At 42.7% G+C, this 27,664-nt stretch overlaps 2 protein-coding genes and 1 pseudogene across 2 annotated transcripts; all 3 read right to left on the bottom strand.

Moving 5' to 3' along the window:
* Positions 1-360: 360 nt before the first annotated feature.
* LOC127770943 (anthocyanidin reductase ((2S)-flavan-3-ol-forming)-like) lies at positions 361-9,065 on the bottom strand. Its single transcript, XM_052296709.1, has 12 exons — positions 8,846-9,065; positions 8,399-8,565; positions 8,178-8,246; positions 7,739-7,898; positions 6,699-6,909; positions 6,447-6,591; positions 3,582-3,723; positions 2,242-2,408; positions 1,889-2,089; positions 1,010-1,169; positions 704-907; positions 361-612 (listed from the first exon to the last, which is right to left on the bottom strand). Exons 1-11 carry the CDS (start codon positions 8,964-8,966, stop codon positions 834-836), a joined length of 1,617 nt encoding a protein of 538 aa, XP_052152669.1. The 5' UTR covers positions 8,967-9,065; the 3' UTR covers positions 361-612; positions 704-833.
* Positions 9,066-12,197: 3,132 nt separating this feature from the next.
* LOC127770157 (anthocyanidin reductase ((2S)-flavan-3-ol-forming)) lies at positions 12,198-15,008 on the bottom strand. The gene is made up of 6 exons (XM_052295825.1): positions 14,771-15,008; positions 14,238-14,404; positions 13,932-14,132; positions 13,262-13,421; positions 12,680-12,917; positions 12,198-12,576 (listed from the first exon to the last, which is right to left on the bottom strand). Exons 1-6 carry the CDS (start codon positions 14,889-14,891, stop codon positions 12,429-12,431), a joined length of 1,035 nt encoding a protein of 344 aa, XP_052151785.1. The 5' UTR covers positions 14,892-15,008; the 3' UTR covers positions 12,198-12,428.
* A 6,150-nt stretch (positions 15,009-21,158) lies between these two features.
* On the bottom strand, positions 21,159-24,318 carry LOC127770158 (anthocyanidin reductase ((2S)-flavan-3-ol-forming)-like; annotated as a pseudogene).
* Positions 24,319-27,664: the final 3,346 nt, after the last annotated feature.

Genomic DNA, 27,664 nt, shown 5'->3' with positions numbered 1-27,664 from the left:
CGCGACGTCTCAAGGTTTTTGGCATGCAGTACTAGCTGCTGCCACCACGTCATCCAAGTCCAGCCAGCACGTGTACGTACGTGCCGGATGTCACGACTCCTGCGTTGGATCTTAACGCCGCACCTCACTCGCTCCGAGATCAGTCCGGATCCCATATTCCCATCCCGGCCGCGCGCGATCGATTCTGCACGCGTCGCGTGGCGCACGCAGATTCACCGGTACGCGGGGGGCTCATCGCGAACAGCATTATGTGGCGGTTTCCGCTGCGATCGCGGGTGCCTGCGTGCGGAGGGCGGCGTCGCTGTTGCCCGTGCGGCGTCGCGTCGCGTATAACAAATAGAAGTACTTATCGTATCTTGCCATACCGTTGTGTCGTGACAAGTACTGACACACCACAACAATGAATTTATTTCACACAAGAGTGACCAGTCCAAACTCCAAAGTGAAGGAGCATCATCAGCGGTTCATTGCGGCAGAATCCCCAGGACCTTGCCATACTCGATGAGGTCGTCAAATACCTCGTCCAGATCCGTCCACTTGAACTCGAACCCTTCCCTCACCAGCTTCTCCGACGAATAGCACACTCTAGGCTTCTCAGGGAACCCTTGGAAGCTGCCAATATACGTACAAGAGACGATCACCGTCAGTTCCCTGATCTATTTTGTGTCGCTAACTCGAAACTGAAGTACCAGTTCGTACGTACGTGCCCGTCAGTTTTGACGTTGTACCGAGGGTGCTTTCCTGCCACGAAACGGGTGAATGCCATGACGGTGGTGCTGAGGCTGCTGCAGATGTACCTCCCCGACGCCGACTCCTTCTCGGCGACGAATACCTCAGCGCGGCAGAGGTCGTCCACGTGAACTGTCGGAATGGGGCCGGTTGCTGCTAGGCCTTTCAGGGTTTTTAGCTGCATCTCATGATAAAAAACAGAAAACAGCTAGCATCAGTCGAATTTGTGCTCGCTGATCTTCTTAAATTTGACGCATATGTCTCTCGATCAGGTTCTCACCAGATAGCAAGGAGAGCATAGCTGAGACGCTTGTTGCGGCCGTCGGCGTCGGCGCTGCACCCAAGGTGAACACCGGGAACACGGTGACGAGGCTGATGTTGTTCTCCTCCGCGAATTCGCATGCTGCCTTCTCCATGAGCACCTTTGAGACACTATACGACTGCGAAAAACAATAATTGGGTGTGCTAGCGTTAGTATAGATGGCTAAATGAGCCACCCGGCATGGCCCGACCCAGGCATGGCTGGGCCTAAGGTGAGGTCAGTCGGGCCAGCCCAGCCCTACACACCGGGACGTGCCGTGCTAGCTCACAAGCTGCACACACGGCCTAGTAAAACTCGGGTCGTGCCGGGCTGGCCCGAAGGCACGACAACATATCGTGCTTCTCCACAGAATAAGTCTACTTTTCCTACCTAAACTCTGTGGGCTGTGTCTATATAGTTGGAAAATAAGTCTATTTTGTATTCTTCTTGTCTTTGGGCTAGCCTTATATGGTTAATTAAGTCTCTTTTACATCCCTTTATTATTTTTCTCGATCGTGCCATGCCGGGCCAGCCCACCGTGCCGAGGGAGTGGCCTAAGCACGGCCCGGCTGTCGAGCCAGGTCGGCATGAGCACGATCCCAGTCAGGCCGTGCTGTGCTTGGGCCGGGCCGTGGGCCTCGGGCCATATGGTCATCTATAGCGTTAGGGCATCATCATCTTTATGGAGTCTAGTAGTAGCATTGTTTCTACTTTTCTTTACGTTCCAACTATGGGATTTAGAGTTTAAGTACTTCTATTTGTAACGTTTGTTCGAGTGGATATAGAGAATGGATTTCTATGCATTATCAAAAATATTGTAGGGATGAGATGGAGGCTCAAAAAAAGGTAGAACGTGACCCAAGCTGGTGGCTTCTCTCTCGTCAGGTACTCGACGTCGGACCAGGAATCCTCGTCCAGGACATGGCCGTCGCCTTGCAGCGGCCTGCCGGAGACGGCGGCCACCGACGATGTCAGGATCACGCGCTTCACCGTGCCGGCTCTCACGCACGACCTCATCACGTTCATGGTTCCTTGGACGCCGGCTTCAATCATCTCTTTCTGACATCAATTAACGTAGCAAAAATGCAGCTTTGTCAGGACACAAATATATAATTTCAGAACACAAATAATGCATATATATCATCAGATGACACAACACAACATGCAGTGGTGTCGATTAGAGAAAGCGCGCTAATTAGCTAGCTGTTCACCTCAGGATTCTCTGACTGGAAATTCACCGGAGCGGCGACGAGGAAGGCGTAATCGCAGCCGGCAACGGCATCGTCGAAGCTGCCTTCTTCGTCCATGTCAGCGCGGAAGACCTCCAAGGGGCCTAGTGCTTCCAAGTCCTTGAGATGGGAAGTCTTCTTCATGTCATCTGAATACACAAGAGTAGGATCTTCAGAGGCAGAACTGAACTCTGGAAACTCGTAGTAGCGTCGTCTTGAGAATTGAGATCATAACGATTTGCATCCTTTCCAGCATATTTCACTATATGAATTAGGATGCGACTATCGGTTTGAACATGTAAATATTTTCTACATTATCTAAAAAAAATATTTTCTACATGGTGCAGGTAAGAGTGGCATTTGGCATTTGCTAATTAGAAGGGAAAATTCTATTCATCCTCAGGACCCTGGTGCTCTGGTCTATTGGTAGCCGTGGAAGGAACGGAACTTCTGGGTTTTTGACTCGGTGCTCTCTTCAGTCCCTGTGGTCCTGGAATCCATCCTCTCGGAGGGTCATCTGTGGTGCCACTTTTGGGGATTTTTTGGGAGTATAGCGTGGCTATGCCCCTTCCCGCTGTTAGGAGTTGCGTTTAGCTGCCGTAGTACTTCCTAAGCTTTAGTTTAATTTTTTTTTGCTTTTTTCATCTTTCCTTGGCATAAGCCAGTCTGGCTGATTGTGTTGTGTAACAAAAACTCATTTTCTTCTAATATATATTGAAGTACAATCTTTTTGCACGTTCGCGAAAAAAATATTCATCCTCGGGAATGTTCTCTCGTTATTTTGCATTTCACCAAAACAATCATTATTTTTCTTAAAAAATTAACAAGATTGATCAATATGTGATATATCATTTCACAAACAATACAAGTTCAAAATCAGCTTACATAAGTAGAAATGAAAACGACAAATTTGACTCAAATAAAACGTGTAATTTGCAACCAAATTTGTTATTTTTGTTCTAATAATTGTATAAGTTGAAATTTGAATATATCTCTGGATTGGTATATATCTTATTATTTTTCGAGAATCTTTTTTATCACAAAGTAGGACTTTCTTTCTGTTGTTCATGACGACAATTCAGAAAATATGCTACTGCGGACCAAAGATTCCACCCCTGAATCTGAAAGGAAGGAAAACTTTAACTGTGTTTAGTTCACGTCAAAATTGGAAGTTTGGTTGAAATTAGAATATGGAAAAGTTGGAAGTTTGTGTGTAGAAAAGTTTAATGAGATCGAAAAGTTGAAAGTTTGAAAAAAATGTTTGGAACTTAACAAGGGCTGAATACGTATGAACAGAAGATTAAAACGGGAAATAATACCACCTGGGTTTCTGACCGTCGTGTTGACAGCATATCCCTTCTGAAGCAGCATCTTGATGAGCGCCGAAGCGATATACCCGTTCCCGCCGGTCACGCACGCCGTCTTCATCTCAACCGCTGACATCTCGTCGGGAGGACACGCCGGCTACTTCGACCCCTCCCAGTCCGCCTGAGAACTAGCTAGGACGACGATAGTTCAGTTATTACCGGCGTTCCTCTGATCTGATCGCCTGTCGCTAAATGCAACAACCAGAGATGGTATCATATCATCGCTGTTTCAATTTAGGGCGATGATGCAATCATGCAAGGCGTTGTTTGCAATTCATTACCGAAAGAGTCTTGCATCCACAAACTAGTCCCGTGTGTCCTCTGTCCTATCCACCGCCTCTCCACTGTGCACCATTTATATTTCTTTTTCAGGTCAAAGTACGTCCACCCTGTGTTTATACACGTCTGGTTGTACGCGCATGGCTCGAGCAGTGCAGGATGCCCGTATCAGGATTGCTAGTTCGCGCAAGTCACCGAGCGTTTCGCGACGGCAGCGCCTCAGCTTCTGACATGAGCCTGCTGGGCCTAGTGACTTTTCAATGGTGATTAACAATGATTCAGTCATGTACGTATATATGCCCCCAATACACGTTGAGTAACACACTCAATTAATAGTAGTATCTCCTAATTGTAGTTGGACAATCCACGTACATACATGCACGTAGTGATTAGAACTTTTAACTAAACTTTTTAACAGAAGATTTAATTTTAAAATTGAAAATTTTGAAAACTTTCCACTCAGCATTTGAAAACTTACGATTTAAATTTGAAAGTTTTCAACTCACAATTTTAGAATTTTCATCTCAAAATTCAAAAACTTTCAACTCAAATTTAAAAGTTTTCAACTCACAAATTTAGAATTTTCATCTCAATTCAAAAACTTTCAACTAAAAAAATCGAAACTTTCAAATCAAATTACAAACTTTTAAGTCAAATTTCAAAAACTTTCAACTCAATTATTGAAACTTTTGACTCAAATTTAAAAACATTCAACTTCAATTTTGAAAACTTTCAACTCAACTTGAAAACTTCTATATCAAAATTTAAAACTTTCAACTCAAATTTCAAAATCTTTTGACTACAAATTTAAAACCTTCCATTACTTTTCTTAAAAGAACTAGTAACTGAATTATTTATGTTGTTGCTGTTTTAAAAATAATACTAATGACATTAATTAACACTAATTGCCATAATTAGTGGCGGCAGCGCGCAGACAAGACGTCACGGGGACGCGCGCCGCTGCGCGAATTAAGCAGCCGGCGAGCACGCGCCTCCTAGGAACCCCAGTAAGTCCGCGCTAATGCTAGTTAGCGCGCGTGCCGGCGGCGCGCGTTTCAGGCCCAGAAGGCCCAACGTCGATGCGTCGGCGCACACGCGACTTCTCCGCGCTTTTTTTTTGTTTTTTAACCTTTTTTTTCTACTTTTTTCTGATTATTTTTAATCTTTATCATGTTTTGAGTTTGAAAGTTTATAAATTTTGAGTTGAAAATTTTCAAACCTAAATTTGAAAGTTTTTAAATCTCGACTTGAAAGTTTTCAAATCTCGAGTATAAAGTTTTCATATCTCGATTTGAAAGTTTTCAAAATTTTCAAATCTCGAGTTGAAAGTTTTCGAATCTCGAGTTGAAAGTTTTCAAATCTCAAATTGAAAGTTTTCAAATTTTTCAAATCTGGACTTGAAAGTTTTCGAATCTCGATTCTCGAGTTGAAAGTTTTCGAATTTGAATTGAAAGTTTTCAAATCTCAAGTTGAAAGTTTTCAAATCTGAGTTGAAAGTTTTCAAAATTTGACTTTAAATTTTAAAACTTAAATCGAAAGTTTTCAAATCTAACCTAAAAAATTTTCAATCTGTTAGTAAAAAAATCTCCCAAAAAATCTCCAAAATCTTTCCTAGTTACCACCATTAGTGTTAACTATATTAACTAATATAGTAGTTAAGACTAAAGGGGAGGGGGGAGTGCTCGCTGTTGGCGCGCACGCGCCAGCTAGCAACGCCCGTATCGTATAGTTGTATGCGCCACCCCCTTCTCCTGACCGACCACCGCCCTCCTCCACGCTGTCTGTCGGCCGTCGCGCCTGGAGAGAGGAGAGAGGAGAGAGATACAAGATACAATGAAGAGAGGGAGATGGGGAGAGAGGTGGAAGAAGAGGATTGTGAGAATGCATGTGGGGCTCACGTGGGCCCCACCGGTTTTAATTATTTTTTTCTAACTAACATGTAGGCTAACAGTTTTTATTATTTTCCAAATCAAATTGCCATGTAAACGCCACGACAATGCCACGTTATCCGAAGACCTAAATAAATTAGCCACGTAGGTGCCACGTCAGCCAAAAACGAGGACAATGTTGCCGAGTGATCTTATTTGCACTGGTTTTGTAAGTTGAGGGACCCATCATACCTAGTTTTCCGGTACAAGGACCAAAATCAGATTCAAATTAAGGGACTTTAAATGAACGTATTCTAAATTTGCTATGGGCCACCTTGTTTACGGGTTAGAGAGCCCATAACAATAATGGTTAATTGGATCCAGCCATGCATCGAGCCTTTTTTTTGTCGCGAGTGGTCTCAAAGGTGTGGTTTTTAAAATGGGATTGATACTAGAGCACTTATCAGTGCCGCCTCCCTAGCGTCGGTTGGGAAAACCGATACCTTAAAAGGTCTTTCACGTGTTCTGTGGTAGTGAAAGGGTCCATATCATGAAAAGATTACCATACCGTAACACACAACAATGGCTTATTTCACAAGACAAGGGGCCTAACAATTTCACAAGAGAATTTTTATGTCCAAAACTCCAAATTGACGGAGCAACCATCAATTCAGTGCGGTAGAATCCCCAGGGCCTTGCCGTACTCGACGAGGTCGCCGAATATCTCGTCCAGATCCGTCCATTTGAACTCGAACCCTTCCCTCGTCAGCTTCTCCGACGAATAGCACACTCTCGGCTTCTCAGGGAACCCTTCGAAACTACGAGCAAACAAAGATGATCGCTGGCTCATCAGGTTCTCTCAAGAAATGCAAGTGTCGATCGATCGGTCACTTGAAACTGAAAGTGCCAGTTTGTATTTGTATACCATTCGGTTTGGACGTTGTACTGAGGGTATTTTGCTGCCGCCAAACGCGCGAGCGCCATGACGGTGGTGCTGAGGCTGCTGCAGATGTACCTCCCCGACGCCGACTCCTCGGCGAGGAATATCTCGGCGCGGCAGACGTCGTCCACGTGAACCACCGGAATGGAGCCGGTGGCCGCCAGGCCTTTCAGGTTTTTTAGCTGCGCCTCATCACCTGAAGAAGAAAACAACGACGTCAATCGAAATGTTCCATCTATCGTACTTTCCGATTTGTGTGCGTAACACGTACTCCCTCCGTCCAAAAAAAAGATAAACCCTGGGTTTCCATGTCCAACTTTAACTGTCGTCTTATATGGATGTTTTTATAATTCGTATTTTCATTGTTGTTAGATGATAAAACATGATTAATATTTTATGCGTGACTTGTCTTTTTAATTTTTTCATAATTTTTTCAAATAAGACAGACGGTCAAACGTTAGGCACGGAAACCAGGGTTTGTCTTTTTTTGCGACGGAGGGAGTAATAATGGAAGTACATACTCTCTTAATTCTAAAATAAACAAATGGAGTATAGAATGTGATATATCATTTCGTCCGTATCAAAATAAGTATAGTTTTACATTGTTTATGTCCAACATTTGACCCTCCGTCTTATTTAAAAATTTCTTATGATTAATATTTTTTTCTTATTAGATGATAAAATATAAATAGTAAATTATGTGTGACTATTTGTTTTTTACTTTTTTCATAAATTTTTTAAACAAAACGGGCGGTCAAATGTTAGGTACTAACAGATCTATTGCCAGAATTTTCTCAAGCCTAGGGCTCAACCAGCATAATTTACATAATTTACCTTTATTTTTCATATTTTGAGGTTGTAAAATATAAATTTTAATGAATATTTAGGCTTACGAGTAGGGCAGTAACCCTAGCTGCCCTATCACTGGATACTGATATCCATGCATATATTTATTTTAGGACAGAGATAGTAGTGCTACTAAAGAGTGGCTTCTTAAATTTGACGTATATCTCTCAGGCTCTCACCAGACAGCAAGGAGAGCGTAGTTGGGATGCTTGTTGTGGTGAACGGCGTCGGCGCCGCGCCCAAGGTGAACACCGGGAGCACGGTGATGAGGCTGATGTTGTTCTCCTCCGCGAATTTGCATGCTGCCTTCTCCAAAAGCACCTTCGAGACACCATACGCCTGCAAAACACAAACGCAAAAAACAATGGGGGTGCTAGCATCAGCCAGCCGTCATTTTCATGATTTCATCAGCCCGGTAAAAAAAAAATGTATGCGTGATTTGGAGGACCAGAAAAGAAAGGAGTAGAAGAATGTGACCCAAGATGGTGGCTTCTCTCTTGTCAGGTAGTCGACGTCTGACCAGGACGACTCGTCCAGGTCCAGGACATGGCCGTCGTCGCCTTGCAGCGGCCGCCGGGAGACGGCCGCCGCCGACGATGTCAGGATCACGCGCTTCACCGTGCCGGCTCTCACGCACGACCTCATCACGTTCAGGGTTCCTCGCACACCGGCTTCTACCAGTTCTTTCTGCCATCAAACGTTGCCAAGAAACGCAGCTTAATTTGTCATCGTAGAAGTTAATTAAGAGCAAATTAATTTCAGTACTAGAGACTAGAGAGTTTGCATATCATCAGATGATTAGAGAAACCGGATTAATTTATAATTAGCTAGCCGTTCACCTCAGGATTCTCTGACTGGAGATTCACCGGAGCGGCGACGAGGAAGGCGTAATCGCAGCCGTTGACGGCTTCATCGAAGCTGCCATCTTCGTCAAGGTCGGCACGGAAGACCTTCAAGGTGCCTAGTGCTTCCAACTCCTTGAGATGGGAATTCTTCCTCATGTCATCTGAATACACAGGTAGGATGAAACTGAACTCTGAAAATTCGTAGCGTCGTCTTGAGAATTGATCGATCGTAATGATTTGCATCCATCGGTTCCAGCATAGCGACTATCGGTTGGAACATCTAAAGATTTTTCTATATGGTGCAGGTAGAAGAACTTTTTCTATTGTTCATGACGACAGTTCAGCAAATAAACCACCTCTGACCAAAAGATTTTTCGAATCTGAATGGGAGGAAGACTGTAACTGAAATCATGAACAACAAAAAAAGGGGAAGAATCTCACCAGGGTTTCTGACTGTCGTGTTGACAGCATATCCCTTCTGAAGCAGCATCTTGATGAGCGCCGAAGCGATATACCCGTTGCCGCCGGTCACGCACGCCGTCTTCATCCCAACCGCTGACATCGCCGTGCCGCCGGCTACTTTCGTCCCCTCCAGGCTCCAGTACGTCCTCCTGAGAGAAATAGCTTACAACTTAGAGTACAAGAGTACAGTCACTGTCACTGACGTTCATCTGATCGGATATGCTTGTCGCCAATAAGAAATCTTTGTTGTTTAGATGCAAATGTGGTGTTTGGATCATGGACTAAACTTTACATCCTATCACATCGGATATTTGGACTCTAATTTACAATATTAAACACAAAATAATTACAAAACTAATTACATAAATAAGAGCTAATTCGCGAGACAAATTTTTTAATTCTAATTAATCCATAATTAGCACATATTTACTGTAGCATCACATAGGCTAATCATGAATTAACTAGACTCAATAGATTCGTCTCACGAATTAGTCCAGGGTTATGGAATGGGTTTGTCATTAGTCTACGTTTAATCTACTAATCTAAAGCCGGCGGTTATGCCGGCTTTTGATTGGGCGACGTGGCACCCCTAGCTTATCAAACAAATCATGAATATTGTCTTAGGAAAAAGATACAGAAGATCAAGAAAAATAGAAAACTACATTGTTCTGGGATAATTCTAGAAGCAAGTAGTACCTTATCAGTTTCTTTTAAGAAAAAGTAGTACCTTTACAACCCAGCATCAACATCTAACTGTTCCCACCCGGTAAAAAAAAATCAGCTTCCAGAAGCTTCTAACTGTACTTTCACTTTGCAATAAACATAGATACTTCTAGAACCACTCAAATATAAATCATAATTTAAAATAAGTCCAGTTAAAGTATCTAGATCTATACTTATATATCTGGATTATAGCCCTTTGCAACAACATCACTCCTAGAGGCATTCAAATATCCGATAGAAGAAAACTCAGAATTATTAAAAAAAGGGAAATCCAATAAAAAATATGAGCAACAGGGTCCTCAGCTACCGTATCACCGTGTAGCACCAAGCCAATCGACCACTTCAATTCCTCCGTTTTTCAGTTTCCAGTTACCATCGTTCTTGTGAAAAAACTATAATGCCATTTATTAAATAAAATATAGTTGAAAAATGACGGAATGGTTAGAAGTAAGACAAGAAGAAAATTAAATCAAGAGGTGAGTGATACTACACACAGTGCTCAATTTGGCAGGACTTTCCAGCTTTTCTGTAGCTGAAGCTCAACAAAGTTTTTTCTGCTCTATAAAAAAGAGAGTGGAGCAAACTGTAGTGAACTAGAAAAATGAGGGGTGAAGTGAACACAAAGACCGCCCATAGACCACAACTTAACTTCAAATTCTACTTTTAGCATTTAGGAGTTGGATCCTTCCACCTAATATTTGTGGACATCGAGATTATTATGGATTACTGAGAGCAAGCTTTGTAAGTTTATGGTTTTTCTGTAACTTTTTTTTACTACAATCACTCCTTTTTTTTAAAAAAAAAACTTATTAATTTTCTAATATTTTTTTTCCAGAGACCCTTCTAATATTTAACTCCACCTACTTTCTACTTTCTTAATAATTTATAGTATTTAATTATATCAAAAAGTTGTTAGAAACTCAACATCTATAATTGATTGTCCACCGGAAACGTAGAGAACACAATCCCAAATTAACATTACAGGAGATTATGCTCAGAACGATATGCAAGAAAATACAATATTTAATGAAACATAGAAGTTGAACTAAATGCTAAAAATATCTTATAAAATTTTCATGTTTCAAATACACGCTAAACAATGTATCGGGCTATAAAGAAAGCGTGCCGATTGGCACGCTAATGTTCTGGTGCTTCTAATTAGTGTGTCCAAACATCTGATGTGATATGGCCTAAAGTTTTAGTCCCTGATCTAAATATTTCAACATTATTTTAGGACGAGGATGCAACACTATGTGCGGAATTGGACCAGGATGGGCCATTTACGGAACTGTCCTTATAGAACTGTTCAGTTGATATGAAAGTGGGTGGTTGTTTGGTTGATATCTGATTGAGGAGTACTCCTTTTGTCCCATAAAAAATCAACCTAGTATCGGATGTGACACATGCTAGTACTACAAATCTGGACATATTCGTAGTACTACCTCCGTCCCATAAAAAAATGAATCTAGAACTAGATGTATAGATGGCCATCTAGGCGGCATGGCCCGGCACGACTCAGGCACGGCCGTGCACGGGCCAGAATCTATTGGACCGGCACGGCCCGACCATCACACCAGGCCGTGCCGAGCGAGCCCACGTGCTGAAGCATCGGCCCAGGCATGACCCAATACGACTCGGGCCGTGATGGGCTGTCCCGAAGGCACGACAACCCATCGTCCTTCTTCATAAAAAAGTCTAATTTCCATCCCCATTTCTTTGGCTATGTCTAGATGATTCTAAAAAGTCTATTTTGCATCCCTTCTCTCTTGGGCCGTGAATTATGACTGCAGTAAGTCTAATTTTAGTCCCTAAACTATTTTCTTCTCTCCTCATTGGATCGGGCCGTGTCGGGCTAGCCCACTGCGCCAAGGCATCGTCCTAGGTGTCAGGTCGGGCCGTGCCTGAGCCAAACAATCGGGCCTCGGGCCTTTTGGCCATCTATAACCCGATGTGACATATTATAGTACTACGAATCTGAACATATATCAGTATGTGTCACATCCGGTACTATGTTAGTTTTTTATGGAACGGAGAAAATACTGTGTAATTGCAAGTCCACTGTCCACTGGGAAACTCTTTTGGGCTGAGTTTGAATGTGGTGCATAAATCTAGGATTTTTTACTTATGCTAAATGAGACTGAGTTATTAGCGTCTGGTTAATTGAATACTTTCTCCATTTTCGTAGTTGTTTTGGCTTTTTTTTATTCAACCTTTTTAAATTTGATTAAGTTTATAAAAAACTATAACAATATTTTTAACACAAAACAAACATATTTTTAAAATATATTTAATGTAGTATTTAATGAAATAAATTTTTTGTTGTAAATGTTGCTAATTTTTCTATAAACTTAGTCAAACCTTTTACTGAAAATGTTTGACTAAAAAAAGTTCAAAATGTTTTATAGTATGAAATGGATGTAGTATTAACTACTATAAATATGCCAAATGGTTTTATTAGATTTTTTAAAGAAACTTAAAAACATAATAATATACATCATTTAACAGTTTAGAAAGTGGCTAAAAAAACAAGTGGCATCCTAACAGACCAACGAACGGAGCCTTGGTCCCTCAAAATGGACATCCCCTTATTTCTTACGTATCAACCAAATAAATCTTGTTAAGTTTTTTTATAAAATATATATAAATGACATGCAAAAACGAAGGATATGCTCTAAGGGTATTAAACTTCATTGCCATTATCCACTGTGTATTAGGCTCATCTTAAAACACTGTACTATTTTTTTTCTTTAAAAACACTGATCACTTATTTCGCAAGCGCATACTCCAGTTCGGTCCTCGTGACAGCTAGGTTGAGGGTAGAGCAGCATCAGCTATTCGTTCAATGTGGTAGAATTCCCAGGGCCCTGCCGTACTCTACAAGGTCATCGAGTATGTCGCCCATACTCGTGTACTTGAACTCGAACCCTTCCCTGATCAGCTTCTCCGACGAACAGCAGACTCTCGGTTTCTCAGGCATCCCGTCGAAGCTGCAAAGATATACACAGAGATGATCACTCGCTCGTCAGATCGAACACAGCATGCATGTATATCTATGTTGGATTTCGAAGTTGGCCAACAATTCGATCGTACCGATCGGTTTTGACGTTGTACTGCGGGTACCTTCCGGCCATGAAACGGGCGAGCGCCAAGACAGTGGTGTTGAAGCTGCAGCAGATGTACCTCGCCGACGACTCTGCCGACGACAATGACGATGACTCCTTCTCGGCGAGGAATATCTCGGCGCGGCAGAGGTCGTCGACGTGAACGATCGACACGGAGCCGGTGACCCACTGCAGGGGCTTCAGGACTTCGAGGTGCGTCTCATCACCTGAGAAGTACTCCCTTAATTTCATATTATAAATCATTTGGTTTTTCTCCTAGTCAATGTTTATTAAGTTTAATAAGTTTATAAAAAAATTTAACAACATCTAAATCTATTATTGAATATATTTTAATATGTTTGCTTTGTGATGAAAATACTATTATGTTATCTACAAATTTGATCAAATTTTTAAATAAATGACTAAGAAAAAAATAAAAAAAAACGTAATATAAAACAGAGGGAGTAATAATAAATAACAGCCAAAGCTGTGTAACACGCGTTGCAAGTGTTGAGACTTGGTGGGAACTAGCTTGTTGAGTTGATTGCTGTTGCTGGTGCTTCTAGCTCACCGGATAGCAAGGAGAGGATGCCGGGGACGCTCGTCCTCGCCACCGGAGCCGGCGCTGCGCCCAAGGTGAACACCGGGAACACGGTGACGAGACTCATGTTGTTCTCCTCTGCGAACTTGCATGCTGCCTTCTCCAAAAGCACCTTGGAAACACTGTACGCCTGCAAGCGCAAATGCCAATTGGGTGCAAGCATATTTTCGTCGGTAAATTTAGAGAACTTTTCGGTACAAATACGAAATATTTTAAGAACTTTTATAAAATTAAAAATGGTATTTTTCTAATTTTCACACTCTAGGGGAGTGTCTATTTGTCAGTTGACTGGCGTTTACAGGTTTTGTCAGTCAATATTGTATTTGTTAGTCAACTGACAAATAGCAAATACTTCCGTTCAAAAAAAACAAATAGCAAATACTAATAAATAAATAATGCCTATCTCTATTTCCCTATATGCTGTGAGTTTACAGAATTACCCTCATTCAATAGTATGGAAAGACAATTTTACCCCCTTTAATTTTATACTATAATATATTAAAGTAAAAGGAAAAATTAATAAAAATCTTTGAATTATTTGTACTGGCAGCACATGCTAGTAGTACATATTGTACTGTGAAATTTGTCTTAAATTTATGGATAAGATAGAGATGAGAAAATGTCAAGAGAAGAACATCACCCAGGCTGGCGGCTTCTCTGTTCTGAGGTAGTCGACGTCAGACCAGGACTCCTCGTCCAGCACATGCCCGTCGCCTTGCAGCGGCCTTCTGGAGATCGCAGCGTCCGACGATGTTATGATCACGCGCTTCACCGTCCCCGCCTTCGCGCACGATCTCATCGCGTTGAGGGTTCCATTTACGGCGGCTTCAACCAAATCTTTCTGCCGCCATCAACGCCGCAAAAAAAAAAAAAAGGAAATCAAGATTAGTAGAGCACATCAGTTACAGAGTATCAGAGTCAATAGTGATGTTAATTAGCTGTTCACCTCAGGATTCTCTGAATTGAAGTTCATCGGAGCGGCGACGAGGAAGGCGTAGTCGCAGCCGGCAACGGCATCGTCGAAGCTGCCTTCGTCGTCCATGTCGGCGCGGAACACCTTCAAGGGGCCAAGTGCCTGCAAGTCCTTGAGGTGGGAGTTCTTCGCCATGTCATCTGGATACAAACCGCAGCAATTAGTGGAATCTTCAGAGATGAAACTGAAACTCTGAAAATTCACACCATCGCATTGATAAAGTCGCATCATATTTTGATCCATCATATGTCACGATATGTATATGTAACTATCGGTTGGATGTTGGAAAAGGATAAGATTTGACAAATTTACTTTCAAAAGATATGGTTTTGTCCACATGTGCGGCTAAGCCTGCCATTTGCTAATGAGTGGTTAAGTGAAAACACTCGCTAATTAGCTCATATGGTACTAGCAGACCGAGGATTTCACAGCTGATATGATCATATGAATGGAAGAAACACTGCAAAAACTCGAACTAGAGAGTGAAAAAAGGAGGAGAACCTCACCGGGGTTTCTGACCGTCGTGTTGACAGCATACCCCTTCTCCAACAGCATCTTGATGAGCGCAGAAGCGATGTACCCGTTGCCGCCGGTGACGCACGCCGTCTTCCTCTCGACCGCCGACATCGTCGTCGTCGATCGGTCGCTACAACACCCCACCAGCCCAGATGAGACGAAGAGGACGAGGAATTTATTCTTGTTGCTGTACTTTGGGAAGAGTTCAATTTGTGTAGTGAGTTGGTCTGGCGTGCTTATCAATAAGATTTTTTTTAAGTACCGAAAAGAAGCATGCTGACATCATGCGCTATATCCAGAATATCACCTTATTGTAAAATAAAACCGGTGCGATGCGAGTTGGGTAGTTGATTGAGACCCATGTATAGAGAATTAGCTAAGAGTTATTTTAAAAACTACTATTTTTTAAGAAAAAAAATAGCCATCTAATAAAATATTCTTAAGTTGTTTGGATCCAAGGGTTATTTTAAGAGCTATTTGATCTTTAATGCACTTTCTCATGGAGAGAGATGGAGAGAAAAGACACTTTTCAGTGGGCCACACCTGAAATAGCCCTAATTAGTATTCCTTGAGGGGGACAGTTTTTTTGCATGTGTTATTTTCAAACTAGTAGGGTGGCCCGCACAATTGCGCGGCTAGCACCAATACAATATTATCTGATTTTTTTTTACACATAAATTTCTGTAAAATTTTATTAAATAGTTACCTTGTTGTCTTAAGATTTTTTTTAAAAAAATCAAAACTTATCGTCATCGAGTTTCTAACTTTTATAGTTCTTAATGTCTCGCCATCCGCCACCCTTTCAATTCTTGCCTGGCACATTGACTTCTTTTAATCTGCTTTAGAACCTTTAAAAATTAGACCTAATAGTTTTCAGAGTTCATTGTTTCGTCGAGTTCTTTTTTTTATTGCTTTTAGAAGACCAGTTAAACATCACCACCCTACTCTTTTATGGCCTATCTGCTATTCATTCTCTTTGTTATCATTAAGATATGAAAAATTGAGCCTGATCATGGTTGAAATTCCCCTTTTATAGTTTTAAAAAGTCCTGCCAACTGCTGTTACTCTCTACTTCTTTATGGTCCGCCTACAACCCCTTCTTTTAGCCATCTTTATTGTTATTGGGATTTTAAAAGTCAAGCCTGATCAGTTTTTCTCCTTTATAGAAGCCATGTCAACCGCCACGACCACACTCCTTTAGGATCCGTTCGCTGCCCCTCTTCTTTGTCATCATGCGGGTTCTATTTTATAGTTTTTAAATGTCCCATCAACCGTGCCATCCAAGTCCTTTACGGCCCCCACCCCATAGCAACCGCGTCTCTCTTCTCCTTTCTTGCCCGTCTGTCCAGCTGTCTTTTATCTTTGTTATCATCAGTACCTTATCAAATCAAATCTTATTATCACTAAGGTTCCTTTTTTATAGGTTTTTAAGGTGACCCCAATTTTTTTATTTATCCAAATTTAATTACTCTTACTTTTGGATATTTATATACTGTATTTTGCTATGGATTCTTCTAGGTATATAGTCTTTACTTAATTAAATTTTTATTATAATTTTGTTTCAAATTTTAATGATATTTTAAAGTTTATTCAGAATTCTTATTGAAAATACAATTTTAGAATTTACTTTATTTTTTATTTTGATTTTTACATAATCTCATGTTGGGTTGTTTTAGATGTACTATTATTTCAATATTCTTTTCTATCCTGAACTTCACTTATTTCTAAATGTATTCCTAGCTGTACTTTTTTTACTCTAATTAATGTTGGAAATGTCTAGTGTCTAGGTCGAGTTTTTTAATCTTTTATTTCGAATTTTAATGATTTCTTTAAGTTTATTTAGAATTCGTATTGTAGTCCAAATATACAATATATTTTGCTTTTTTTTATTTTGAATCCTAAATGGGCCATTATTTAAATATTTTTTATTTTTTATTCCAAATTTAAGTAATTTCTAAATTATATTCCTAAATTGAACTCTTATTTTTCCTTTTTTTATTCAATTAATACGGGAACTTCTAGTATTTAAAACGGCTTTTTTGAGATGTTTTAATAATAGATAGATTGATCGATATATAAAGATAGTTCAGAGTGTCGCACCTTGCACGCCACCGAAGTTGACAGCTGCCTTAGATTTCTGGTCTCTGTATGCTTGTGTGTATGGCATGCTATATGTATATATGCTGTTTAATTGTTTCTTTTCTCCTAAATATTGCATGGTTATATATTTACGGCGTATATATATGCTCTGCCACTTATTAATTTATTTTTATTGCTTTGGAGCACACTATATTTTTTTCCAACCAACTTTGAGCGCTTAGGCTGTGTTATTTGAACACTTTCCTAACTTCCTAACCCTCATTAAAGAACACTGCTAATACAGTACCCTATTTGCTTGTATCTGGCATGGGGTGAGTACGCAGTGTGCAAATCTCTTATATTACAGTCTCTAGCGTTATATGCAGATATGCTCGCGGACATGAAACATGCAAGCATGTCCGAGTCCTAATTAGATTGCTCCAGCTGCCTCTAGGGTCCACATGCAAACAAACATAAACATACCCGTTGTTTGATTCTTAATGAGACAAAACCCTTATAATACAGGAAAGAATAGGCTAGCCTCATCGATCTCTTCTAATGTTTTCTATGTAGACACTGTATATGATCTTTCCTTTTTTATTCCGAATTTTACTATATTTATAAATTGTATTCCTACATAAACTTTATTTTTCTTTTTCTCGATTAATGTGGGAATTTCTAGCTTCCGCAGCAAACGTGGTGACTTCTTTCAAAGCTGTTTAAATAATATAATAAATAGATAGATAGATAGATAGATAGATAGATAGATAGCCTTAAAATAGCTCACCTATTTATAACTTTTAGATTATTTGCAGCTATTTGAAAGAGGACTGAAAAGTAACCCCATAAATCTAAACAGGTCCTGAGTCGGAGCGTCGATTACGCACGTCAGCTGGGTTAAAGTGTCAATATGGAGTGGACAACAAGATCGTCATATCACGCTCTCAGCAATGGTAAGCGTAGCTGGTAGAGTCAAAGGAGCATGCGTGCGTCTGGACCGATGGATTGATGGCCGTCCATCGGCATCCAACTGACGTTAATACGGCCGTGCGTCATACACGTTGTCCATAAGCCGATCGAGAGATGGGACGGACGGTAGGTACAGTGCTACTGCAATCGCGCCGTGTCGTGTGACTATCCCTGTGCACCGTGTTCATTGGGGCTGATGCCGAGCAGGCAGGGGCAGCCCATCGCGCGCGCTAGAAAGCTAGCAGGCCGAGGTGGGCCGCGAGCCCGCGAGGGAGGAGAAAATTGCATATGTACTACTCATTAAAAACTGGCTTCGCTATAATGCCATTCTCAAGATGGGATGCGCCCAAACGCCACTCATAATATGTGGGTATTCGCTGAAATGCCACTTCAGGCTTTCTTCCATTTCGAAAATATTTTTCATCAATTTCAATTTTTCTCAGACTATTATGCCCCTGAGACTCTTTCTTCTCCTCGGTTCAATCTAGCGAGTGTGAGAAGGTGAGAAGAGAATCGGTAGCGACACCGGCGCCGCCCACCACCACTGCACCACCGCTACCTCAGCTCCAGCCGCCGCACCGAGGTCCTCCCCAGCTGTGCCGCTCGTCCTAGTCCGCGCAGTTGTGCCACCTCCTCGGTGACATACACCATGAGTCCATGACATACAACCTCAATTCATGAGTTCATATATATAACTTGCAAGCGGTTTAATTTTCATTTAATTTCGCATCAAGCAGAGCTGCCGACTTGTTTAATTTTGTATGAGCAAGTTCGTTCGCTTTGGTTAACCCAAACAAACTTTAAAAAGAAGTTGCAAAATGTTTTTCAAAGATACAAGAAGATACTACTAGAATAGAAGTCACTTTGTGCTTGAAAATTATACACAGTTGTTGATTTCAGAATGTAAAATCGGCACATCACTGACACAAAATGTGAACAAAAATATTTACCGGGCACCAAAGGAAATTACACAGGAGGCAAAAAAAACCACTATGAATTCAGACAAGAGAAGAAAAAAAAACGAAAGCTAAGCTCAGGGGTCCTCAGTGATGCACGAGAGGTGCGGCTGCCACGGCGAGGCATGGCTCCCGGTGCTCATGCGTCGCCGGTGTTGGTGGTGGTGTTGCTTCTGCGCCCTCATCATCCTTGTCATCTCCGGCGACGCGCTGCCCTGGCTGCCCAACCAATCGACGACGGCGGCGCTGCCCTCCGACTTGCTGCGGACGTGGTGCCCGCGGCCGGCGGTGCCGCCGGTGCTCGTCCTCCTCTTGGCGTCGGGGACGGAGGTGGCCGGGATGATGAAGTAGATCTCGCCGCGCTCCAGCTTCGACTCCGGCGACACGATGTGTATCCGGCCCACCGCCCCCTGTTGCGACAAGCACTGCCGGCTCAGCACGTGGTTGGGGTGTGCCGCCAGCACCTCGCCGGCGGACACGGCATGGCCGTACGCGTCGATGCGGCCGGCTCGGTATCTAGGGTTTCGCTGAGGATAGGCGGCGGCTGGGGAGAAGACTCGCCGGGGAGAAGCGGCGGCGCAGCTGTTGGGGGGCGGGACCGGTGAGGCGCGCCGCGGCGGCGATGCAGTGGTGGTGGGCGGCGCCGGTGTCGCTGCCGCTTCTCTTCTCGACTTCTCGCGCTCGGTCGCTAGATTGAAACGAAGAGAAGAAAGAGTCCGACTGAATCAGTTGACTCAGGGGCATAATAGTCCAAGAAAAATTGAAATTGATGAAAAGTATTTTCGAAATGGAAATAAGCCGGAAAGTGGGATTCCAGCGAATACCCACGTGTTAAGAGTGGCGTTTGAACGAATCCTATCTTGAGGATGGCATTATAGTGAAGCCAGTTTTTATGAGTGGTACCTATGCAATTTTCTTGCGAGGGGGGGGGATCAGGAATGCGCGACCACGCGCCGGGAGCCCGGGAGTGAACGGGAAGGAAAGCTTACGCGTCGCCCTCATGTGTTTTTTTTTGGCTATTTTTTTGCGAATTTTTTATTTTAGAAATTGAATCTTTCATCTTCAATTTCATTTGGAAGTTTTGAATTTGAGTTGAAAGTTTTAAATTTTGAGATGAAAGTTTCAATTCTGAGTTGAAATTTTCAAATATAGATTTTTTTTTTCAAATCATGGTTAAAAGTTATCGAATTTGATTTGAAAGTTTTAAATCTTGAGTTAAAAGTTAAAAATCCTTATTTGAAAATTTTTAAATCTGAGTTGAAAGTTTTAAATATTAATTCGAAAATTTTCAAATCTTCACATGAAAGCTTTTAAATCTGAGTTAAAAGTTTTTAACAAGAAAGGAAATTGGATAAAGTGTTGCACTACGTACTTTGCTAGCGCATATACACTGAATAAGGAACCCCCGAGGCTGCATAGCACGTTTCCTTTTGGGCAAAGTGGATGGCCACTATCCACCAGTAAGCTCTTTTGGGCTGAGTTTGGATGGGGTGCTAGAAATTTAGGATTTTTCACTAATGCTAAATGAGACTAAATTATTAGTGTCAGGTTAATTGAATACTTTCTCCATTTTCATAGTATTGTTGTTTTGAATTTTTTTTTCTATTCTACCTTTTTAAATTTAATCAATTTTATAAAAAATATAGCAATATTTTAAAACAAAACAAACACATTATTAAAATATCTTTAATGTAGTATTTAATGAAATCAATTTTTTTTACATGTTGCTAATTTTTTTATAAACTTAGTCAAACCCTTTAGTTAAAAGGTTTGACTAGATGATTTATAATATGAAACGGAGGGAGTATTAATTACTATAAATATGAAAAATGGTTTTATTAGATTTTTTTTAAAGAAGCTTTAAAACTTTTCATAATATACATCATTTAACAGTTTGGGAAGCGGCTAAAAAACAAGTGGCATCCCTAACAGACCAAATGAACGGAGCCTTGGTCCCTCAAAATGGACATCTCCTTATTTCTTACGTATCATCCAAATGAATCTTGTTAATTTTTTAAAAAATATATATATAACTATTTAAATGACATACAAGAACAAAGGATACCCCATAAGGTATTAATTTTTTTTGCCATTATCTACTGTGTATTAGGCTCATCTTAAAACACTGTATTTTTTTTTCTTTGAGATGTTTAAAAGCACAGACCACTTATTTCACAAGCGCATATATAGTTTGGTCCTCGTGACAGCTACTCCCTCTATCCCATAAAAACCAACCTAGTACTGAATGTGATATATTTTAGTATTACGAATCTGGATATACCTCTGTCTAAATTGGTTGTATTAGAATATGTCATATCCAGTCTTAGTTTCGTTTTTTTCGGGATGAAGGGAGTAGGTTGAAAGTAGAGCAGCATGAGCTGTTCGTTCAATGTGGTAGAATTCCCAGGGCCCTGCCGTACTCCACAAGGTCATCAAGTATGTCGCCCAAATTCGTGTACTTGAACTCGAACCCTTCCCTGATCAGCTTCTCCGACGAACAGCAGACTCTCGGTTTCTCAGGCATCCCGTCGAAGCTGCAAAGATACAGAGACGATCACTCGCTCGAACATAGCATGTATTCTCTTCCTCCAAAAAAAACCTAAAAAAAATCTCTGTCTAAATTTATTGTGCTAGAAGAGGTCACATTTATGTTTTAGGTTGTCTTTTTAGAACGGAGAGAGTATGTACGTGGATTTCAAAGTTGGCCAACAATTCGATCGTACCCGGTCGGTTTTGACGTTGTACTGCGGGTACCTTCCGGCCATGAAACGGGCAAGCGCCAAGACGGTGGTGTTGAAGCTGCAGCAGATGTACCTCGCCGCCGCCGTCGACGACTCCTCCTTCTCGGCGAGGAATATCTCGGCGCGGCAGAGGTCGTCGACGTGAACGATCGACACGTAGCCGGTGAACGATTGCAGGGGCTTCAGGACTTCGAGATGCGTCTCATCACCTGAGAAGTAATAAACAGAAGCCAACTTAATTAGGTGTGTTTACATTCAGAGACGGTAAAGTTTTCGCGTATCACATCGGATATTATATAGGGTGTTGTATGAGGTATTGGGTATTAATAAAAAACTAATTACAGCATCGCTAATAAACCACGAGACGAATTTAATAAGCCTAATTAATTCATCATTAGCGAATGTTTACTGTAGCACCAGATTCGTCTCGTAAATTAGTCGTAATCTTGTAATTAGTTATTTTCTAGCCTATATTTAATATTTCATATAGCTGTTCAAATGTTAGATGTAACGGGGTGTAAAATTTTAAGTTGGTATCTAAACACCCCCTGCAAGTGTTGAGACTTTTAGTGGGAGCTAGCTTGTTGATTTGATTGCTGGTGCTGGTGCTTCTAGCTCACTGGATAGCAGGGAGAGGATGCCGGGGACGCTCGTCCTCGCCACCGGCGCCGGCGCTGCGCCCAAGGTGAACACCGGGAATACGGTGACGAGGCTCATGTTCTCCGCGAACTTGCTGCTGCATTCTCCAAAAGCACCTTGGAGACACAGTACGCCTGCAAACGCAAACGCCATTTTCAACCATACAATATTTTTTAAAAAAACTTTAAAAAAAAGTCTATGTTTAGTTTATTGCTAAATTTAGTCAATATATAAGAAATCCTGCAAAAATTTTGATAATATTACCATCTTACCAAAATTTTAACATTGCCAAAACTTGGTAAGGTTTATTTTTGTTACAAGCTAAACAGGCCCTAAATTTAGAGAACTTTTCTATACAATATACTGAGTATTTTAAGAATTTTTATTAAATTAAAAATGGTATTTTAATAATTTTCATCCATTGTGCAGTTTGCAGCGGCGCGGCACCTCATGGTGGTGAAAATAATGCCTATCTCTACTCCCTCCGTCCTAAAAAAACACAACCTCGTACTCGCTCCGTATTTTAATATATGACGCGGTTGACTTTTTGACTAACATTTGACCATTCATCTTATTAAAAAAAATATATTTATCATTTATTTTATTGTGACTTGATTTATCATCTAATGTTCTTTAAGCATGACATAGATATTTTTGTATTTGCACAAAAAATTTTAAATAAAACGAATGGTTAAACGTTGATCAAAAAGTTAACGGCGTCACATATTAAAATACTGAGGGAGTGCTAGAATGTGACATGGTTTTTTTAGACGGTGGGAGTATTTCGCTATAAATTATGAGTTTACAGAATTACCCTCCACCAATAGTATAAAAAGACAATTTTATCCCCTTTAATTTTATACTATATTATATTGAAGCAGGAGGAAAAAATAATATTTTTTTCGATTATTTGTACTGTCAGTATAATACTGTAAAAGTTTTCTTAAATTTATGGATAAGATGGAGATGTGAATATGTCAAGAGAGGAACGTCACCCAGGCTAGCGGCTTCTCCGTTCTCAGGTAGTCGACGTCAGACCAGGATTCCTCGTCCAGCACATGCCCGTCGCCTTGCAGCGGCCTTCTGGAGATCGCAGCGTCCGACGATGTTATGATCACGCGCTTCACCGTCCCCGCCTTCGCGCACGATCTCATCGCGTTGAGCGTTCCATTGACGGCGGCTTCAACCAAATCTTTCTGCCACCATCAACGTCGGAAAAAAAAACGAAATGGAGAGCAGTAGAGCACATCAAAGTTGGATGAACATGGATTGGAAACGGACGAAAACTAGCTATCTCGTAGTCAGTAGGGATCTTAATTAGTGGTGCCAAGTACTACCTTGTAAAAAAAAATAAATTCCTATATACAATCTTAGATAGACATACATGTTTTCAGGTTTGTAGGTAATATTAGTTTTTTTTTTAGACGAAGGGTGTAAGCTTTTCACCTCAGGATTCTCTGAATTGAAGTTCATCGGAGCAGCGACGAGGAAGGCGTAGTCGCAGCCGGCGACGGCATCGTCCAAGCTGCCTTCTTCGCCGATGTCAGCACGGAACACCTTCAAGGGGTCAAGTGCCTGCAAGTCCTTGAGATGGGAGTTCTTCGCCATGTCATCTGAATACAAATCGCAGCAATTAGTAGAATCTTTGAGAGGTGAAACTGAACTCTGAAAATTCACACCATCTTTTTGAGATCATATAAAGTCTCATAATAATTCGATCCATCATATGTCACGATATGTATATATGTAACTATCAGTTGGAAGTTGGAAAAGGATAAGATTTTGTCCTCACGTGCGGCTAAGCCTGCCATTTGCTAATTGGTTAAGCGAAAACACTCGCTAATAAGCTCATATGGTACTAGCTGGCCTATGATTTCACACCTGAACTGAATGGAAGAAACACTGCAAAAAACATGAACTTAGAGAGTGAAAAAATGAGGAGGAGAACCTCACCGGGGTTTCTGACCGTCGTCTTGACAGCATATCCCTTCTCCAACAGCATATCTTGATGAGCGCAGATGCGATGTAGCCGTTGCCGCCGGTGACGCACGCCGTCTTCCTCTCAACCGCCGACATCGTCGTCGTCGGTCGCTACAACCTCTCCAGCCCAGATGACGAAGAGGACGATGAATTTATTTTTGTTGCTGTTCTTTGGAAAGAGTTCAATTTGTGTAGTGAGCCAGTGAGGTGGTCTAGCGTGCTTATCAGTAAGTATTCCTAAAAGAAACATTCTGACGAGCACTATATCCAGAATATCACCTTTATTATAAAATAAAACCGGTGCGGTGCGAGTTGGGTGGTTGATTGAAGTGTCAATATGGAGTGGACAAATAGATCGTCATATCACGCTGCTCTCAGCAATGGTAAGCATAGCTGGTAGAGTACTACACAATACTATGGTGGTGTTTGAATATTAAAGATGAAGATGGAGATTAAGGGGCTGTTTGGTTCACATACTAACGTTGCTTAGGTTTACCATGCTTTCTTAGCTAAACTTGTCAAAGGTGAGGCCATCAAAATCCAAGCCACACTCTAACCAACAAAATAAAACCATGCCACACTTTTTAGAGACACTTACATGTGGGACCTAGATTACAAAAGAGAAATCTTGCCACACTTGTGGAAGCCAACCAAACACTCATCTAACATGGTCAAACTTGTCTAAACTCAAGTATGGCAAAGTGTGGCAACTTATGGCCATCAACTAAACAGCCCCTAAGTTTTTATGCAAAACAATATGGTATTAACGTATGATTGATTGAGTTCTAATTCTTACAAACTTGAAAAATAAATTAATATGATATTTTAGTGTAACTTTTATATAAAAAGTTTTTGTACGAAACACATCATTTAACAGTTTAAAAAGCGTGTCACGAAAATCTTAATATTTATCTAAGTCTTGTGGAAGAAAAGAACTGGACCTGAGTCATGCATTCGTGCGTCTGGACTGACCTGTAGATTCATGGCCGACCATCGGCTTCCAACTGACGTTAATCCGGGCGTGCGTCATACGCATTGTCCGTAAGCCGATCGAGACAGGGGACGGTAGGTAAAGTACAATCGCGCCGTGTGTCGTGTCGTGCACCGTGTTAATGGGGAAAAAAGTACACCCAGGTCCCTCAACTTGTCAGCGAGATAAAAAAACATTCTCAAACCGTAGAACCAGATATATAGGGTCCCTTAACTAAACAAAACCGGTCATCCGAGATCCTTCGGTAGTTTTGACCGCGGTTTCGGTCTATGTGGCGGCTGAGTCAGCATGGGACCAACGTGGGTCCCACATGTCAGGATGCCATGTCAGCCGGTCCTCGGTTCCTCCTCTCTGTTGAGCGCGAGCGCGAGGCTTGCAGGCGAGCAGATGGTTGAGGACTCTGCGAGCTCGGACCGGTGCACGACGCGGAAGGGGTCCGGGTGACTGGCGAGGGCGCGGTCGACGGCTGCAACGCCCACGGCCTCGGCGGCGGAGAGGAGGAGATCGGCGACCAGCGCCGCCGCCGCCGCGCTTCCTCCACGCGCTGGCCACCACCGCCTCCACGGGGACCTCGCCGTGGGCGGCGGCCATCGTCGACCTCGCCGCCCCTAGGGCCCTCCACGCCGGCGCACAAGGGGCTTGCCGCGGAGGATGAGCGGCGTGGGGCTCCCGACGCGCCGCCAGCGGGAGGCGAGCGCGGCGGTGCGAGTCGCGTCCTTGACGGGAGGCGGGCGACGAGGAGGTCGTCGGGGAGCGCGCTGACGCGGTCCTCGCCGTCGTATCCCTCGGCGGCGGAAAGCATGGCGCCGTTGTCGGAGGCGGGATGGCCGGGGAACCACCGGAGGCGGACTTGGACGTGGCGCTGTCGTCGTCGTCGTCCCCGGCGTCGGGGAAGAAGGTGGGCGCGGCGGCGGCGGAGGCTAGGGGGTTGCCGCGGCTAGTGTGGATGGAAAGCTGAACATTGCTTCTTCAGCTCCAATATACTGTAATTCACGAGCCTTTTTATTTTGATGGTTGCTTCTTCAGTTCGAAAGATGTCTCTGTTTTTATTCTTGTTCAAGCCATTGGCAAGTCTGAAGAACCTAGACTGAATTCTATACTGTAGTACAGTTCTACCATCGTCAGTACAGTATAAAGAAGCAATCTTTTGAATCCTTTTCAAGTAGGAGTATAGTATGAGATTATTATAGCCTGTCAACTTGCTGTTTGTAGCTAGCCAATGCTAATCTTTTCAGCTCGATTATGATATATATCACGTCGTCAGATTTGTGCAAAATTGGTATAGAGACATTCTGACCGGGTTATGGTCGATGACACTGTCCATCATCTGAGAGTTTGCAAGTCTCTGAACTCTGAACATTGCCCAGAATCTCTTACAGGGATCTTTTTGTTGGTCTTCTCATACAGTATACATCATTGGCCCCTTGCAAGCAGAGGACAAATTCTCTTTGCATTCGTATGCATTTTAATTCTGCGAAACCTGTAGCTTGTCCTGTGTATAAACAACGAGAATATCATCTGTTTATCATTCCAATTTCCAAGTATCAACTTCTACCTCGACCAGGAGTAATACAGATTCTGAAGTTTATAAACACATCTCTGCCTGAACAAGATGGACACCTACTGTTTTCAGTTCACCATTTGATCTTTACCAGATAAATCTGAAGTTCAAACCGTGCAGCACTGCAGCCATGTTTCCCAAGATAGAATGACGCGTACACAAGCTTCCAGCGTGTCGAGGGCGAGGTCGACGGCAGCGCCGCACCGCGTGTGCCAGCAACCCCAGGCGCCGCACCCCGGGAGCGGCCCGCTATTGGGCGCCGCCACCGACGCCTGCCTGCTGTACAGAAACTGCAGCACGAGCACGAGCACCAGCACCTTGTACCGCACCAGCCGCGGCAACCCCCTAGCCTCCGCCGCCGCGCCCACCTTCTTCCTCGACGCCGAGGACGACGACGACGACAGTGCCACGACCTCCTCCTCCTCGGCACCGGCGCCGCCCACCTCTGCCGCGTGCCCCACGCAGCACCACCCTCCCCGGTGGCGCCGCCGCGCCACTATGTTCGTTGCCGGCCGGCTTGCAACAGGAGAAAAGAGTGAGAGAGAGAGAGAGAGAGAGAGAGAGAGAGAGAGAGGAGGAAGGGAGGATGCTGACGGCGGCGTTGCCTCCGCCGGCGCGACGCCGTCTGCCGGACCTTCTCCTCTCCCCTCCCCCCGGCGGCCTCCTCCCCCGCCGCGCCGCCCGTCGCCGGCTGAGAAAAGTGAGAGAGAGAAAGGGAGAAGAGGGGAAATAAGAGGGAAGAGATGAGGTGGCGTGGGTTCCACGTAGGTCCCATGCTGACTCATCCGCCACGTAGGACAAATCCAGCGTAAAAACCGGCGAGGGATCATGGATGATCGGTTTTGTATAGTTAAGAAACCCCGCATATCTGGTTTTGCGGTTCGAGGATGATTTTGTATCTCGCTGACAAGTTGAGGGACCTTCGGTGCACTTTTTCCTAATTGGGGCTGATGCCGAGCAGGCAGGGG

This window comes from Oryza glaberrima, chromosome 4, assembly GCF_000147395.1.
Source record: "Oryza glaberrima chromosome 4, OglaRS2, whole genome shotgun sequence".
NCBI lineage: Eukaryota > Viridiplantae > Streptophyta > Magnoliopsida > Poales > Poaceae > Oryza > Oryza glaberrima.
Note: the sequence above shows the minus strand (reverse complement) of the source record. Positions and strands in the feature narration are given on the sequence as shown.

Coding starts and splice junctions, on each gene's coding strand:
- LOC127770943 (XM_052296709.1), bottom strand. CDS start 8,966: ATGTCAGCGGTTGGGATGAAGACGGCGTGCGTGACCGGCGGCAACGGG. Junction 8,247..8,398: donor TCCAGTCAGAGAATCCTGAG/GTGAACGGCTAG, acceptor GTTTGATGGCAG/AAAGAACTGGTAGAAGCCGG. Junction 908..1,009: donor TATGCTCTCCTTGCTATCTG/GTGAGAACCTGA, acceptor CATGAGATGCAG/CTAAAAACCCTGAAAGGCCT.
- LOC127770157 (XM_052295825.1), bottom strand. CDS start 14,891: ATGTCGGCGGTCGAGAGGAAGACGGCGTGCGTCACCGGCGGCAACGGG. Junction 12,918..13,261: donor CATCCTCTCCTTGCTATCCG/GTGAGCTAGAAG, acceptor AGTACTTCTCAG/GTGATGAGACGCACCTCGAA. Junction 12,577..12,679: donor TACAACGTCAAAACCGATCG/GTACGATCGAAT, acceptor ATATCTTTGCAG/CTTCGACGGGATGCCTGAGA.